Raw genomic sequence first — 19129 nt, 5'->3', positions numbered from 1 at the left:
GTCGTGGGTGGGAAAGGTGACGTGCTGAGTGCGAGAGAAGTTGTCAAGTAAAAATGGGAGAGGAGGGAGTGTCCAGGGTAAGACTGATCCTTGATTATGCTGGTGACCTTGCCAAGGCTGTGTGAATTGTAGATAGAGTCAATGGAAGAGAGGTTGTTTTGCCTAATGGTCTGGGCTGCGGCCACAATTCTCTGGAATTTCTTGTAGTCTTGGCTGGAACTGTCCCCAATCCAGCTGTGATGCATTCTGATAAAATGCTTTCTACAGTTTCCTAAGCCTTCTAAAAAAGTAGAGAAGGTGGTGTGCTTTCTTGGCCATTGCTTCGATATGGCAGGTCCAGGACAAGTTGCCGGTGATATTTACTCCTTGGAACTTGTACCTTTCAACCATTTCTATTTTGGTGTTGTCAGTGTATGTGTACAGCTTCGCTTCTTGAAGCTGATCACTATCTCCTTTGTCTTGCTGACATTGAGTGAAAGGTTGCTGTCTTGACACCAGGTTACGAGGTTCTCAATCTCCCGAGTCTTGAAGATCCAGTTGTAGAGATGAGTGCCGACGAGTTTGGAGATGAGCTTGGATGTCCCTATTCAAAAGTATATTTAATGCCACGATCTTTCAGGGAACTATGGACTATGGACATGTGATCCCTCTGTAAATGCATGCTGTTTAGGGTTTTGCCATTAATTGTATATTTCTCCTTGCATTCGACCTTCCAAAGTACAACACCTCTTGTTTGGATTAAAATATGCCATTATTCTACCCATTTTTGTGGCTGATCTATATTCCTTTGTACACTTTGTCAGCTTTCCTCACAGTTCACGACTTCACCAATCTTGGTGTCATCTGCAAACTTACTAACCAACCAACCCATCTACATTTATGTCTGAGTCATTTATATATTTCACAAGCAACAAAGATCACGGAACTGATCCCTGCAGAACTCCATTGTTCACAGACCTCCAGCTTGAATATCGTCCTTCCACCACAACTCTGTCTTCTACCAGTAAGTCAATTATGAATCCATATAAACAAGTCACTGTTACTCCTGTGGATCTTGATCTTCTAGAGCAGCCTACCATGGGGGATTTTATCAAATGCCTTGCTGTGTCAATTCTGGTCACAAATGGAGCTATTTAGGTCATTACAACCTCCCAGATCTCAGCCCATAGCATTACAGTAAGTTATCAGCTGAGCAACTTCACATCAGTACATCACCAGCTGGGTGTGTCCTGGTTAGTTGTCTCTCCGCGGGCCTTTTGTGTGGCTGGCTGTTTTTGCTTCTTAATCCGTGGTGTAACATTCTAGTCATTTCCTTATCTAGCCTGGTCCTTATAAGTTAGCAACGTCTTGGAGAAGATCGAAACAAGCTTTCATGTCGAAGCTGACAACACTTTTGACTTTGCCTCAATGTTCTCTCCAGGTCATGTAACCCTTATTTGGTTTTTGTTTCCTGTTTCTACTGCTCTTTAATTCTTTTCCATTTAATTCACGTACCCTATGCATTAGATTAGATTTTGGCAGTGAAAGGAAATTGAGATCCAATATCTCCTTAATTTCATGAACAGTATCTTTCCTTGGACTGACTTGTTAACGGCTGGTGAGTTCAAGGGTCACTTCTTTGTATTCTCAACAAGCACACAGAGGCTTATAGTAGGTTTCAGATCTTTGCTATCCTTTTTGATGTTATTTTGTGGCTAATTCCTTTAAAGACATGACATTGCTGAGAGGTACAGAAGTAACATACTGCATTTATACAAGACTTTGTAGAAGGTTTGTTGTGTGAATATACTTGCCGTAAAGGGAAGGAGAATTCATGGGATGGCAGGATTGTTGTATAAGGAGATATTTAGTCAACTAGGCTAACCTGAGTTTCAAAGAACAAAAGATCTTATGGAAATGTATATAATTCTGATAAGGCTTGACAGGATGATGATTTCCCAAGACTGATGGTTTGGAATCACGTCACAATCTCAAGAATCATCTGTCATTTAAAACAATTATGACTGGAGATTTTTTTCTTTCATGTGAAATGACCTACCGCAGAAGGCATGGAGCATGAGCCATTGAATATAATTAAGGTGGTACATATATTTAGAGAGACAAAGGTTATCATAGTGTATGAGGAGGGTGTGGGAATTTGGTATGCAAGTAGAAGACATTGATGTGGCTGCATTCAATTTTAGTCATGTTAAGCTGGAAAGAGTGCAGAGAAGATATACGAGAATGTTGCCAGGACTTGAGGGTCTGAGCTACAGGGAGAGGTTGGACAGGGGACGACTTTATTCCTTAGAGTGCAGGAGGATGAGGGTGATCTTTTTGATGTGTATATGATCATGAGAATAATAGAGAGGGCGAATCCACATAGATTTTTACACAGAGACCTTTACCCAGAGAAGGGGAATCAAAAACTAAAGGACATCAGCTTAAGGTGTGAGGGGAAGGATTTAATAAGAGGGGCAACGTTTTCGCACAGAGGGTAGAGGGTGTATGGAATGACCTTCCAGAGGAGGTAGTTGAGGCAGGTACTGTAACAACATTTAAAAGGCATTTAAACAGGTGCCTGGAAAGGTTTAGATGGTTATGGGCCAAATGCAGGCAGATGGAATGAGAGTCAATGAGGGTGTCTTGGTTGGCATGGACAAGTTGGGCCAAAGGGCCTCTTTCTGTTCTATATTACTTTAGAGGATCTGCTATAGTTGTATTGAATGGCAGAACAAGCTATAAGGCTAGTATTCTTACTCCTGAACCTACTTTACTATTTTTTTTACAATTTTCTTCAAAATAAATTTAAAGAGTAAGTTAGTGAAGCAGGTAGTTTTCCTCGCAGCAAAAAAGAATGGTGGAGATTGAGTTGAGAGTGTTTTATTGTCAATTGTCCTGAAACAGAACAATTAAATTCTTACTTGCATGATTTTTCAGATGATATGATTTGTTTGGTTAAAAATGGAGACAGATGCTATCCCTGTGTTTGGCTCAAGGACAAAGGGTACAGATTTATAGTGATAGGAATTAATCCATTAGGAAATTTGCTCAGTTTAATTATAATCAGAAACTTGCTGCTTGTGAAGGTGTTGGAAACGGAGGCAGCCAGAACTTTCAAAAGTTAGTTGTGTAGACACATTAGAAAATTAATTTCTGTATCATTCTTAGAAAGTCATAGAGCTGTATAGTGCTGAAACGGGCTCTGCGGGCCACCGACTCCATGCTGACCAAGTTGGCATATTGGGAGTCCCACTTTGCCTGCACGTGGCCCACAGCCTTCCAAGCCCTTGGTGTCTATTTATCTGTCCAAATATCTTTTAAAAGTCATAATTGGATCTGCTTCTTTAGCTTCTATGGCATCTCATTCCAGATATGGACTACCCTCCGCGTAGTCATTTTAACGATGATAGCATTGAAAAACAGCATGGACAGCAAAGGCTGAGTGCCCGACTGTTCCTAGTTAGACTGTGTGCCTTGAGACTGCAGATGCTGGAGCAACAAAACAGATTCTGCTCCTTTATTATCAGGCTTCTAAAAACAGACCTTCCATAAGTTAGGATACAGTTCGATTCTCTTCTACCTCATTGCGTCATTGGATTTTGCCTCTGGAACTGTTGTGCCATAATGCTGAGAAGTATATTCAGCATTCTGTATCTTTTCTTTGGCTTATTGTATTTTAGATTGGCTTGATTGTATTTATATATCATATAATCTGATTGATTGGATAATATGCAAAAACAAACCTTTTCACTGTACCTCGGCACGTGACAATAACAAACCTCAACCCAACATTTTCTGGAGGAACCATTCTTTTGCATAAATAGACTTTTGTTTGAATTTGGTAGACTGGTTTTCAGATGTTGAGAAAGACAAATGGGAGAAGAGAGTAGAGCATAAAGTCTCTAGGAAGGCAGAAGAGATTTAATGAAAAAAAGATGCCTGCAAATTGAAAGTGGGTGGTAACAAGTCACGTTAAGAAACATAGGGTAGGTCTGTGGGAGATTTAAATGGGAGAAGCCCAAGCTGCATATGATGAATGCTGGAATTTTGAAACTAAAATGCTCATTTTCTGAAACATTGCTTGAGGGACACAATGTGTCGAGGAGCATCTGTGTGGGGAAACAAATTGTCAATGTTTCTGGTTGAAAGCCAGCATCAGGTCTGTGTGACAATTGAAATTTAGTCAAACTTAGTCATATTTTGTGAATTAGATTTTAGTGAAGGTTACTCATGGTCACTCCTCCAATTGATTTTCATCAATTGACAATACCAGCTGCTTACAAGGGCATATCTACTGTGAAACTAATGAAGTTTAAGCTTCAGGGCCCCTAATCCGGAGGAACCCCAGAAGCATATTCTTCTGATTTAAATCCCACAGAGGAGCTGTGGCCGCCACGGGCGTGTGGGGCTGGGTTTGGGCGCGACATCAACGTCAGTGCACGTGCGCCCCTCCCCTCCTACTGGCTCTCTCGGGCAATGCGCCTGTGCCACTCTCCATCCTCGCCCCCCCCTTCCTCCCCTGGTTAAGTTGAGGTGGGGTTAAGGTGTGAGGTGCAAGGTTTATTTGAGGGGCGAGGTTTAGTGAGGCAAGGTTTAGTCAAGGTAAGGTTTAGTCGAGGCGAGGTTTAGGTGTGAGGAGAAGTTTGGCAGTGAGGTATCGAGGCAAGGGGTTTAGTGAGGCGAGGGGATTAGTCGAGGTGTAGGTGAGGGGAAGTAAACGTAGGCGAGGTGAGGAGAAGTGGGTGTCTGAGCTCGGGAAGGGAGACTGAGGTGCTGCTGAAGGAGACAAGGCCACTGCCTTCTGTGGCAGAGAATTTCACAACTCTGGGTGAAAATGTTTTTTCTCATCTCAGTGCTAGGCAAAGAGACATTTCAGGTAACATTTTTTGTAAAGATTGTTTTAGCTGTATGAGGCCATTTATTGAAACATATAAGATTACTAAGGGTTTGAACACGCTAGAGGCAGGAAACATGTTTCCAATGCTGGGAGAGTCCAGAACCAGGGGCCCCAGTTTAAGAATAAGGGGTAGATCATTTAGAACAGAGACGAGGAAATACTTTTTCACACAGAGTTGTGAATAGACAATAGTTGCAGGAGTAGGTCATTCGACCCTTCAAGCCAGCACCGCCATTCAATGTGATCATGGCTGATCATCAACAATCAGTACCCCGTTCCTGCCTTCTCCCCACATCCCCTGACTCTGCTATCTTCAAGAGTGGATTAGCAGTGGAGGCTAATTCTCTGGAGGCTTTCAAGAGAGAGATAGAGCTCTTAAAGATAGCAGAGTCAAGGGATAGGGGGAGAAGGCAGGTATGGGGTACTGATTGTGGATGATCATAGAAATGTCTATTGTCTATTTCATGAAATATATATCATTTGGGGGGAGGCTAGCCAGCCTGTCGTGGAACAACCCCATTGAAGAAGATAACAGTGGTTACCCAGACCTCATTGCTGGTTGCAAAAGGGCCCCCATAACAGTTCAAGCTTCAGGGCCCCAAAAATGTAGGTCTGCCACTGGGTGTTTAGCAGTAACTCATAATGGCCGAGAAGTTGTAGTGCTCGTGAATGGGTACATTGGGTGGTCAGAAGAGCAGAGAATGAGGCTTTGATATCTACGGTTGCAGATTTTACTGGTGCCCGAAGGAGCTAGGACTGTCAACAAACAGTCGGCTAATCAAATCATGGATTGGGAGGAAGACATCGTGATCAGATAAACAGCCTGTGGTGGGCAGATGGGTGACGATAGGGTGTACATTGCAGGCCATAGTCAATTGAGAGAGGATTATCTTTGGGTCGGGTGGAATTGGATGGGAAGAAAAGAGCTTGGAGCCAGATGTCAGTGGATTTGAGTGTCCCAGAGATAAAAGGCCAAGTTTGGAGTCTCCCTTGGAGTGATTTCAATCTTGTGCTGCTCTGTGAAGACTGAATGTTGCTGGCCACACTTGAAACAAATTGGTGTAATTTTCTGTGCAAAATGTGTCAAAGAATTATGGCCAAAGTGCAAAAGTGAATCTTGACCAGAGTGAATACAGTTTCAAGAGAGTCTTAGACTTGGAAAATCTGTAAACACGTGTCGGGATATCAGATAAAGCATTTGAGGTAAAAAGTTGACCTATGCGAAAGGCAATTGATCAAAAAAGAGCTGTTCATTTTTATAAGCTGATTAACATGTCGGTTGGAGGGAGGTGGAAGGGGGTGCATCAAACACAATCTTTAATGAGGTGCTGTCTTAATGCTTCATTAATAGAACTCTGAATTCTGTCATTAATTCAAAATTGCTATCATTTACCTATGATCACTGCAAACAGATTGGCTACAAACTATCATACGCTTTTGATGTCATCCTCCCTCCCTCCCTTTCCCAAACATTTTTATACTTCACAACCTATTTATATTTGTTATTGTTGTCATGAAGTCCTCTGTGACAGGTTTTGTATTAAATCGTATAATGAGTACAATTAAAGACACATCTGTGCATCATAAATTAACAGTCAGCTTTCTGGTCATCTCGGAACTGCCAAATCATCTGCCCAATGGAGAGGGGGAGTGTGAAAAGCTTTCATTCTGATTAATATTGTGCTCTGCTGTGTGGCCGAGTGACAGTTAACTGCAAAAGTGTTTCCTTTTTTACAGAAAGGTCAGTTTAAATAAAAGCAGACCAGTTCTGCAATGTTTTATGATTCAACCATGACCATTATTTCAATTCCTCTCTGCAAGAAGTGGCTGGCTTGTGTATACCGTTGCACAAAAAAATGCGCCATAATCATAAACATGTCTTTTTACCAGAATTAAACAGAAGGGTTGGGTGGGACGCACATTCTTCAAATAGTCATTGCAGTCGTCAGGTTTTGAAAGATACAGCTGATTACATTAACTGAAACTAAACTAGTTTTACTGCATTCCAAATTGTATAACACAAGCTCTACTTTTAAGTAAAATGAATTTGTGTTCATATTCAATTGATCAAGCTTGAAGCAGCAAGGGGCTGAATTTACAACTGTTGTGCCCACTTCATGGATTTAAGATGGCCAACATGGAATGCAAACTGCATGGGTGCTTTAATTCAGTTGGTTAATTCAATTGGACTCTTACATTAGGCAGCTGGTACCTTGCCAGAAATGAGCACAATCTTATTTCAATGATGGGATAGAGCACCTGTGCTTCTCCAGATTCCTTTAGATTTGTAAGTTTCAAAAAGATGAACCCATGTACATTATAGAGAACCACATAGGTAATGCAACTCCAATGTTCCAAGGTTACTGGGAATGAGATCAATGTAATTTTGGAAGAAGCTCTGTTTGGATATGTGACTTGGGCTTGCAGCTTGCATGGATCATTTAAAGTCCAAGGTTTAATGACCTAAAGCACAAGGTTTGTAGTCTAGTGCCTCTGAAAGTGTGCATGCTTTGTATTTGCAAATCCAGGTTTCACAATTCATTCTTGATTTTGGTTTGACCCACGTTTTGATTTATGTTTGAAATGTTTATACAATTAAATACATCGCAAATCACGAAACTAAAAATATTGGAATGTTTTATCGTCAGTTAACATCAATGGTGAAAAATGTGGTTAAGCTATCTGACTGATGACCTTTGGTCAAGCTGAAACATTAACTACTGAGGTGGGAGAGTGGAAGTGCCCCATTTGCCCCCCCCCCCCCCCCCCCCCCCCCCCCCCCCCCATTACCCTTACCTCTCCCTCATCGAGCTCTTCCACCTACATCCTTTCCCTGGCTTCACATTTCATGCCTTTTCTCTCCTTGCATCGTAGCATTTTCTTTTTAGCTTTTTTAGCTTTACTCTTTTATCCACCCATCTGTCAATCCACCTGGGAGAGAGGCCAAATGCGAACAGGAAGAACACCATCTCAAATTCCACTTGGGTAGTTTCCAATTTACAATTCCAGGTAACCCACATCTCCCGTACTCTTCCCTCCGAATTGCATGCCCATCTAGGTTCTCCAGAGAAGCTGCTCGACTCGTTGAGTTACTCCAGCACTTTGTGTCTTTTGTTTTGTAAGCCACTATCTACAGTTCCTTGTGTTTGTTTGTTTTTTCCTACTTTTGTTCAACCTCATTCATCCTCTTAGTTTTATCTGCCCACCATCCTCTTCTTTCCCCCCCCCCCCCCATCTGGTTCCACCTATCACTAGCGACTTCTATACTACCCCTCCCTACTCTGTTCTCATCCCTCTCAGTCCTGGGGCAGGATCTTGTCCCGAAATGTTGACACACCTTTTGCCTCCACAGATGGTGTTCAACCCACTTAATTCTTCCATAATTCTGCTTTTTAATTGAGCAAATAAGTGACTTGCTAAATAATCAATCAATCAATGAACTTTATTTATCCATTAGGAACATCAAATAATCATCATATTCTAAATGACAGTTGAAAAATTAGAGTCTTCTGTGTTTTTTTTCATTATACACACTTTAATTATCCAGTGATCCATTTCGGGCAAAATAAATTAATCAAAAATTCTGTGAAGTCCAAACCTGTAAAACAACTCAGACACACATGCAGGTTCACATTCCTGTAATAACATAATTTGCATAGAGAGAGTATGTGATATATAATGATACTAATAGTTTACTTCCCTGCATTCCTACAGAGAGACTGCGAGTCCTGCCCTACGCTGGAGTCGAATTTTAAAAATCCTCCCAAAGTTCCTAAAAGTCTGACATAAAAATTAATGCTTGTGAATAAGACAGTACATCTTTGAGCCTGAAAGTGCACCAGCAACCAACTGAACAACTTGTTATCTCTGAACAATCTTAAGAGGCAAACAGACAATTGAATGTGTTGATGAAAGCCAGAGTGTTCACCGTGGAAGGCAGCAACTGAAGTACGGCTGAGTCGTAATTATTCTGCGATTGGCTTCATGCAAAGTTTCACCAAAGGTACTGGAATTGTTGGAAAATGAAGACTGGGTTAGATCTAAGCAAAATGATGGACCTCAGCTTCCTGTCGGAGGAAGAACGACTGGACCTTCAGAAAGTCCTTAAAAGAGATGCTGCTCTGAAAAATGTTGAAGAAAAGCGCATCAGGTAAAAAAAAACCTAATGGATTTATCTTGTCCTATTATTAACAATTTTTTCACACATTTCTTTACTCCCTATTACTTTGTGTCTTAGCTGATACTTGAAAGCAAAGATCTCTCAGTTTTCAGTTGGATGGAAGATCTCCTTCAGTATAGTTCTCTGTTAAGCAGGATGACAGTGTCTTAGACTATATATACATCTGCACATTCATTCTGTATACATTTATAAAGAGGGTGTTTCAGATTTGAACCACAAATTATAGATCCTATATAGTTCATCGGTGACACAAGAAACTGCAGAGGCTGGAATCTTGAGCAAAACACAGTGCTGGAACAGCAGTAGATGGGTGATACTTCCAGTCAGGATTCTTCAGGATAATGCATTATCCTGGCAATGTATCTTTAATTTTAAATGGGTATTACCCCGCCTCCAAATATTTCTATGAAAGCTGTACTTTCTCACGCTTTATGCCAAATGAGCCCAGTTGTTGCCAGGTGAGATCAGGCAGTGTGTACAGTATCCTGGAGCAGCAGCAGAAGGTTTAATGATGACACTTTGGATGCAAAGGGCTTATTTTCATGCACCTCGCCCTCGCTTCAAACCATTTAGAATCTTTAATTGCTTTCTGCCAGTTATTGGGATTGAATCATCTGGCAAGAATCATTCTATAAACATCATCATCAATCTCGGGGATATACTTGGTGCCTTGTCATTCCTGAGGCAGTGGTTTTTTCCCCAACATTACACCTCCTGTTTTTCGTCCTCTTAATGACTGGCATTCATAAAGATCACAATAAAGGAGGCGAGGAGCTTCAACTGAATTATTTCCCATGTTTTATAACTCAACGAGTATAATGTAATTACCTGTTTTTGCAGTATAAATGGCAGTGACATTTTTTAGCTCTAACAGTACTTAAATAGTGAAATTGAGAAAAACCTGGATTATGTACCTTCACAGTTACCTGTGGACACACCATGGTTTCTGTCAATGAATCTTTGCTCCTCTCTGGTGTATTATCTTACGGCCTTTTCTAGTATAACCTTCAATAATTAGTAAACAGAGTATATAGTTGGTTCCAAAATAAATCTCACTTTAAAACTCTATGAAAATGTTGTGCTTTGTTACATGAGGAATCCAGATTGTTGTTTAGGTTATCATTCAGATATTTTCAAAGCTAATTTATAGATCATTTTAAGAAAAGTTTAATACAAGAGATCAGAAATTTTGCTTCTGGTTTATGACTGAAAGATCTTCAATGTGAAGACATCGCTGCAGTGATGCTTTAAAAGTGATTCCTGAATTTCCATTGGGGAAAAGAGGGGAATTTTGTTACAGAGAGTGCAAAATCTTTTGTGCGCTGGAAGTTTTGGAGCAAGTGCCATTATTTCACTCCTGATTGGTAATGCAATTCTAGCTTAAGCAGTCTAGTCTGATCTAAGGTTTTCCTAGACATTTGACATCCAAGATAACATAAACTTAGTTTGTTTTGCTGGTTGTCTGTGTGTGGCTAGTTGATTTGTGTATACTCTATTTAGCCCGTTGAACTAAGTAGGAATTGTAATTCAGTCCTAATTTGGCCTAATTCAGTCCAAACCAATGGAGGTTTTCAATCCAGTCCTGAGTGTTTGTTGCCTAGGCTTATAATGCAATTATATAATTGTGTTTTACAAGCTGATCTGTGCTGTGTTGGCATGTAGTCCTTGGCGAGTTTTGTCGTCGTTGAGCAATGGTGGCTTTTTAATGAAACTTGAGATGTGTAATATAAATTGTTTTTTGTGTGCATGTTACTTACCAGTTTAGCCATGCTGACGTGGTACAGTGAAGAGCTTTTGTTGTTCAGGTTCAACTGTGTTGCGTTTCCATTGAAGGTATGTGTGCGCATTGTGCAGTCCTGGGTGTGGACAGCCCAGGCAGGTATGTGTAGAATTTGTGGGGCATTCCTAGATGTTTACGGCCCAGGTTGTGATGTGCTGTGTTTGTGGGGCAGTTCTTGTATGTGTGCAGTCCAGGCTGATCTGCAAATCATTCATTGTCTAGCCATCTGTCAATGTGACACAGAATGTTTTGTGCTGAGTTTGTAGTCCTGTGTGTGTTTAGATTGGCCTGTGCTTGGTTTGCGGTACAGTCATGGGTGTATGTAATCCAGGGTTTGTCAGACTGTGGTGGATGGTATGCATTCAAGGTTGATCCAATGGGGTATTAATACGGTGCAGGGGATATGTGTAGCCTAGGCTCGTATTTACTGGTGTTGTGTATATGTGGACCAGATTGGTAAATGCAGTCTTTGTAGGACATGCCTGTGAATGTTATTCAGGCTAATAGTTTTGGGGTTTTAAAGGAAATTGAGTGAGTGTTTATGTTCATGCTCATTCCATGCAGATCTGTTTTGGGTTTGTCATGAGGTTGTGCATTTGTGTGGTCCTGCTTGATATAGGCTTGCTTTGTAGTGCAGTATTGTATTACTATGTGGAAAATTATTTGTACTGACATGTTCGACAATCACGTATGTGTATTGTCCAGGATGGTCTGGTAGTTGTGTAGACCATGTTGGTGTGAGCTTGAAGTGTTCTCAGTGAATGGATTCCAGTTTTTGATCCAAGCTAGGATCAAGGGTCTTGCGTTCTGTGCCCTTAAGGTTGGCTGTGGGAGGTGCTCCTGGTGAACAAGGGCTGAAGAGGGCTGTGCAAGGAGAGGACAACGGTTCATGGGATAACTGGGATGGAGGCGACGGATGCAATGGGCACTTTGTAGCCAGATGCAACTGGCACTATAAAATGGCGCCAAAGTAGCACTTCTTGCATATCGACTAAGTGGGTTTCTCTGTACATTTTGGTCTAACTGGGGGATTGTGCTCATATATGGTGACGGACTTCTGGGTTGTATGCAAAAAGAGTATTTCACTGCACCTGAGTATTTGGTGACACCCTGAATCTCCTCTTCTAAGGAAATAGGTGTGGATGAGCTGTCTTTGTGATTGCGGCAATTTGCTCAGCCCAGGACAGATCTTCAGAGATATGCACACCCAGGAACTTGAATCTGTGGACTTGCAATCCTGTCAAAGAAGACAAGTTCATGGACCTGTGGCGTTCCCTTCCTGAAGTCAACAATCTGCCCCTTGGCCTTACTTACATTGAGAGCTAGACGGTTGTTGTGGCATCATTCAATCAGATTATTAATCTTTCCCCTCCCCCCACCCCCCACCAAATGGAGCTGTGTCTTGTCATAGAGGATGGTGCAGGAGTCATACAGAATGGAAACAAGCCCTTCAGTGCAACATGCGCACACTGACCAACATGCCCCATCTACACTAGTCTCACCAGCTTGCATTTGGCCCCTGTCCTTCTAAACATGACCTATTTATGTACCTGTCCAAATGTTTCTTAAAAGTTGTGATTGTTCCTGTCTCAACTACCACTTCTGGCTGCTTGTTCTGTACTGTACACCACACTTTGTGTTGTACACCACACTGGCTGCTTGTTCTGTACTGTACACCACACTTTGTGCTGTACACCACACTGGCTGCTTGTTTTGTACTGTACACCACACTTTGTACTGTACACCACACTGTGCTGTATACCACACTGGTGCTTGTTCTGTATACCCACCACACTTTGTGTAAAAATAAAAGTTACTCCTCAGGTTCTTGTTAAATCTTTCCCCCCTCACTTTAAACTTATTTCACCTGGTTTCTAATTCTTCTATTCTGTACATTTAGCTGATCTATTGCTCTCATGATTTTGTACACCTCTATAAGATTGCCCCACATCATTTTGCACTCCAAGGAATAAGGTCCTAGCTTGCTCAACCTTTCCCCATAACTCAGGCCCCCTAGTCCGGGAACATCCTCATAAATCTTCTCTGCACCCTTTTGAGCTTGACAACATCTTTCCTATAACATGATGAGGCCTCACCAACATCTTGCATAACTGCAACATGACCTACCAACCTCTGTGCTCAATATTCTGACTGAATGCAAATGTGAATAGTTTAGACCACCCTATCTTCCTGTGATGCTACCTGTCTAGCTACACAGTCGTGGGTGTGGAGAGATCTGCGTTGTGATTTTTGAATGGCACTGGTTGTTCAAGCTCGGATGGTCTGACTTTATAGTCCAGTCCTGTATGTAGTCCCCAGTGATCTGTGTGGAGCTTGTTGTACACTCCATGCAGATCTATGATGAAGAACAAACAGCCAATTTTGTTGGTCACAACTCAGAAAAGGCACAGTAGAAAATATCTGCTGGAGACTGTGACACTCACGGAAGTACTTGCTGCTTTGGTGCAGGCTATAGAGTAGCAATTTCAGGTGCAAGTGCTTATTTTTTCCTGTTTTGTGCAGTGGAATACCTTCCCCAGTTATTTAGCACTCCTATTTTTCTATTTACAATATACATTAATGATTTAGATGAAGGAATTAAAAGTAACATTAGCAAATTTTCAAATAACACAAAGTTGGGTGGCAGTGTGATCTGTGAAAAAGGTTCAAAGGTTATTTTATTGGTCACATACACCTAGGTGTAGTGAAATGCTTCTTGCCAATGCAGGACATAAAGAAAGAATACAGACATAACAGCAATAAAGAATTTAAACATAAAAACATCCCCCCACAATGGTCCCCGTTATGAGGGAAGGCATTATGTCCAGTCCCCATCCCATGTCCACCCATAGCCGGGCCTATTGAGGCCTCCACAGTTGCCTTTACGGAGGCCCGATGTTCCAGGCCGTTCTCGCTGGGTAATGGTGCTCCGGCGTCGGGAGAATCCTCTCAGTGGCCTGGGAACCCTGGAACAGCCGCTTCCCTTACCCGGAGACCGCGGCTTCTGAAGCCAACAAGGCCGCGCCAGTTGGAGCTCCACTACTGGTGATCTCGTCGTGAGATCCCAGGCTCCTGGTGAAAAGTTCAGCACCGCCGCCCACAGCTGGCCGCTCCACAGTCCCACAGCTCCGCGATGTTTTTATCGGCAGTCTTCAGCTCCAGCGCGGCGACCCGGGCAAGGCATCACCCGTTCCGCAATAGCGCTCCAGCGCTGTGCCGCCGCCTCCGAAGCCGAAGTTCTGGCCGGTCCCCTCAGGAAACGCTGCTCCAGGCCCGCTGATAGGCCGCGAGGACTGGTCGATGGTGCAGCCCGGAGAAAAGCTGCCTCCGACCAGGTAGGGACCCTGAAAAGTTGTTTCCCCCCCCCCCCCCCCCCCCCCCCCCCCCCCCCCCCCCCCCCCCCCCCCCCCCCCCCCCCCCCCCCCACATAAAAAAGAATAGAAACAAACATTAAAACTCACTTAAATTTTTTTTTAAAAAAGAGTAAAAAAACGAACAGCTGCAGGCTGGGCAGCCATACCACAAAGGATGGCGCCCTCTAGGAAGAGGATGCAGAGTGACTTGGACAGGTTGGGTGAGTGGGCAGATGCATGGCAGATGCAGTTTAATGTGGATAAATGTGAGGTTATCCACTTTGGTTGCCAGCAAAAGGCAGATTATTATTTGAATGGTGTCGCATTAGGAAAATAAAACATTACAAAATATTAAATGGTCAGCTCGACATAGACTACAAGACCTACACCAAACTCAAACCAATTAGGAGCAGACGAGGGCATTCGATACAATTTGTGATCGCAGCTACAAAGACAGATGTATACTGCAATTCGTTCTTCCCCCGCACAATTAAAGCATGGAATAATCTCCACCCAACTATAGTTACCCAACCAGATGCAACTAAATTTAAAGTAACTCTTTCTTCCCAATAACCCTTTCTGGCTTAAGCCCTCCCTTCACCACCTCCAGTTTAAATTCCATTTGGAATATTTTGGAGGACCAAGAACCAAGGGGAGGTGCAACAAGACAAGGGTGTCCTTGTACATCAGTCTACGCTGATCTGCAAATCATTCATAGTATAACCATTTGTCAATGTGGCGCAGAATGTTTTGTGCTGGATTCGTAATCCTGTGTGTGTGTGTGTGTGTGTGTGTGTGTGTGTGTGTGTGTGTGTGGGAATCAAGGGATATGGGCAGGAACAGGGTACTGATTATTGATGATCAGCCATGATCACATTGAGTGGCGGTGCTGGCTCAAAGAGCTGAATGGCCTACACCTGCACTATTTTCTATGTATCTATGTAAAAATAAAGTGGAATTGTCCCCTGATTATATGTTGAGCCCCTTTACCTGTGCAACCTGCATCAATTTCCCATGTGATCATTGCTATTTTAAAATGATTTTATAGTAAACCACATTGGCACATTCTAGATTTACCATTCGATAAAGTGAACCATTGATATGTGATGAGCTAAGTACATGAATAATTTATGCCATCTGTACATTTCTGACAAATGATTTTAATTAGTTAGATAAACAGCATGCATAAATTTTGTCTCGTACCAAGGGAGTTGATGATCTTGTTTTGGACACTGTTAACACTGAAACGTTTTTGGCAAGAGTTATTATCTCTGAATTAGTGAGCTAAAACGGACAGTATTTTTGGTGTTATTCTGCTGGAGGAGGCTGAGTGCACACTTAACTGTTATGTTGCTGTATGTCACTGATATTAAGTATTCATTCTGAGAAACAGCTTGGATTTATAAGCCTGATGAATAACTGTATAGATGGTATAGCATGGATTTGGAAATGTAACTGCTGGTTCCTAAACCACTAATTTTATTATGTTATAAAAACAGCTGTGCTTGCTGCTCTGGCCACTAAATTTTACATTATTGACCTGCATAGAATAATAAATATTTCAGCTATCTTTTTTAAACTTATCAATAATGTGACTACATTAAAAAAAGCAAAGCACTTGAGTAATTTAGCGTGTCTAGATGACATGGATAGGCGACGTTTTGGGTCAAGGTCCTTCACTAGATTCATCCTGACCTGAAACATCACCTAGCCATGTAAACCAGCATCTGCAGTTCCTTGTTTCTCGATATTGTGACTATATTTGATATCAGCATTCAGGAAACCTTCCATGTCTTCATGCCATAGTTTCTCCCTACCAAATTCATAGATATGGATAAGAAAGACAATTCATTCAATAATAACCCCTTTTACAGAAATGTGGCGGTGTCTCTCTTCCTTCCTAGAATAACAGACGGGATTGATAAAATGTCATCTCTTTTGAATTGATTGCTAGGATTGGGGTTGATTTATCGATAAAATCTGTGTAACTGTCAGACTTGGGATCTCCTCTCTTTTGCACGCCTATATCCTCATCTTCTGTCAGCTACCTTGCTATTAGGTGTCCTTCAGACCATTCATTGATCCATTTGATAATAATTCATCAGTTATTTGCAAATGAAGCAGACCCACCCAACTGCATTTGGTCTGCCATCCAAACATGTCCCTCTGATTGAATTGGCAGTTGTGTGTGTGTGTTGAGAAATAATGCTCTTGGGCAAAAACGGCTGGAGAATTGATTTATTGTTTGAAAGTTAATCACAGCAGAAGTAGGTCATAGAGCCCCTTGAGACTGATCCACTATTGAATAAGATCATGAGTGATTGTCTACCTTAACTCATCATTCCCATCCATTCCCCAATATCCCTCAAATCCCTTGCTGCCAAAAAGTTTATCAATCTTAGACTTGTGTGTGTGTAAATAAATGCTGTCACCTTGGATAGATAATTCCAACCATCTGAAGAGATTTCTCTATCTCAATACTAAATAACGGTTTCACTTAGCTTTGGGATGATATCTTCCAGTTCTGTCACTAAACTAAACAATTATGCTATCAACTCCTTCCAGAATTTTACATGTTTTAGTAAAATCACTTCCTATTCGTCCACACTTCAGAAAATTACAGGCCCTTTTATTCAGTTGTCAGTTGACAGCCCTTCATTTCAGAAGACGTCCAGATCGTCAAATGCTCAAGTACGATGGGGTAAAGGAAGGATGAAATTCTTGCTTGCAGCAGCATTACAGACATACTGGGTAATACACAGAAACATGAATTGTACATGAGCAAAAACAAGTAATTGGTGCAAAGAAACATAATTGGGAAATTGGGTCTTTTATACTGACGAATTGTAATGTTTATGTTGGCCTAAAATAGGACACCTTGATAGTGTCCTCTGTGATGTTCAAAGGAAAGACTCTGAACTCTTGAAGCAAGAGTTCCATAGTGTTCAGAAGCTGAGGTAAGTTTACGATATGATACAATGGAACTTTATTTATCCCAGGAGAGAAATTGGTCTGTCATCAGTCATAGAACAGAACAAGATACATGAACACAGATGCATTGCGCGGATCAGTTTGAGAATCCAATGGTTGTAGGAAAGTGGCTACTCCTGAATCTGGTAGTGTAGAACTTCAGGCTTCTGTACCTCCTGCCCAGTATAGCAGAGAGAAGAGGACATGGTCCAATCATGTGCATCCTCAATGATAAATGACAACCCTTTTGAATCGGCGTCTTGTGTAGAAGCTTTTAATGGTGGAGAGGGCTGTGCCCATGGGCTGGATTGGGGTGAATCCAACACTCTCTGCAATGTCTTGCATTCCTGTCCATTAGAATTGCCCTACCAGGCCATGATGCAACGAGTCAGGATACTTCCTACAGTGCATTTATAGATATTTGTTAGACTATTTGGGGAAATCCTAAATCTCATTTAAACTTCTAAGAAAGTAGAGGCACCAGTTCTCCTCTTTAGTGATTACATTTATGTGCTACCCTCAGGACAGGTCATCAAAGATGTTGACATGCGGGAATTTGAAACTGAGAACTTTCTTTACCATTGCCCACTAATGAAATTAGTATACCTGTGTTGTACTGACTTTTAAGTTAAATAAGTTCTTAGATACAAACATCAATGCCTTGAAACCGGACGCTTTAATTTGTAAAGTGTAAAATACATAAACATCACTTTGGCTTGTTCTGTTACAGCTAAATTTGTATTTGGGTGGCACAGCTGGTAGAGCTGCTCCCTCACAGTACCAGAGACCTGGGTTCAATCCTAACCTTGGGTGCGGTGTGTGTGGAGTTTGCACTTTCTCCATGTGACGGTGTGGGTTTCCGTCAGGTGCTCTGGTGTCTTCCCGCATTCCAGTGCAGGTTTGTAGATGAATCGACCTCTAAAATATTGCACCTCGTGTGTAGGGAGAGGGTGTGAAGGTGGGTAAACATAGAGCCAGTATGATTGGCTGATCAATGGTTGGTATGGTCTCGGAAGGCCAGTTTCTGTGCTGTATCTCTAAATTAAACAAAACTACATTTATTTCCAGTTGAAGTCTCGCCGATTGTGAATTTGGAGAGTGCGTTCCCAAGGCCAAAATCATCCAAGACCAGGTGTCACATGCTGGCATCAATTGTGCATGTGTTTCTGAGATCAATGCTTGTGATACTGAATTTTTAATTAATAAGAAAGTATCCAACCTAATACCTGTGGGGGGGGAAAAAACTGTTGTGGTGGAAAAGGGACCATTCTTCAGTCTATCCCTTGTACTCAGGTTTTTCACTGTTGATAAAAGCAGAAGAAGTCTGGCATATCCTCCATGCATTAAAGTGTACCTACTGGACTTTGATAATTTTCTTCCTCACTTGGTCTGCCTGACTGCTCACTGCTGTGCTTGCATGCCAGCTCAGTTCTGCTTGATTGAGTGCCTGCACAACTTCTTGCCTGCAGAGATCTGACCACTGTCTGTATTATGATTTGATCACTTGGGTCTCCTGTGGGACCTGGTCAGCAGGGATGTGGCCTAACACAGTGAAGAAATATGGTCCTCCCTTCACCTAAGAATTTTCCCTACTCTTCATGACAACCTTTTGTATATCTGATATGCTCGCCATGAAATGTGTTCTTAAGATTTCACATGCTTCCTTGCCACCAACTGCAACCTCTGCAATAAGGTCAAGTCAGTAATAACACAGGTTGTATTTTATTCCTTGTAAAGTACGGCAATACATTTTTTTTGAATGATAGATTTCACTATTTTAAGTATTTTTGCAGGTCACTTGATTGGACTTTGAACATGGCATATATTTAGCACAAGAAAGGGAAAATTGAATTCAAGAACCATGCACAGTTCTCCAAATAAATGGAAGCTCGGCAAAACAATTTATTATTGCAGCAAAAATAACTCGGAGTAGAAATTCTTTGCTGCCTGCAACATTGTTTATTTCT

At 41.8% G+C, this 19129-nt stretch overlaps 1 protein-coding gene across 1 annotated transcript in view; it reads left to right on the top strand.

Annotated features, from left to right (window-relative positions):
- The first annotated feature begins 8553 nt into the window (after positions 1-8553).
- LOC129697302 (synaptotagmin-like protein 1) overlaps positions 8554-19129 on the top strand; it is a 155504-nt gene continuing 144928 nt past the window's right edge. The window contains 1 exon segment of the mRNA XM_055635734.1: positions 8554-9029. Within this exon segment, the coding sequence (XP_055491709.1) occupies positions 8902-9029 (128 nt within the window). The 5' untranslated portion in view covers positions 8554-8901.

The sequence above is a fragment of the Leucoraja erinacea genome, chromosome 5 (genome assembly GCF_028641065.1).
Source record: "Leucoraja erinacea ecotype New England chromosome 5, Leri_hhj_1, whole genome shotgun sequence".
Taxonomy (NCBI): Eukaryota; Metazoa; Chordata; class Chondrichthyes; order Rajiformes; family Rajidae; genus Leucoraja; species Leucoraja erinaceus.
The sequence above is the reverse complement of the archived record's forward strand: the minus strand, read 5'-3'. Positions and strand labels throughout refer to the sequence as shown.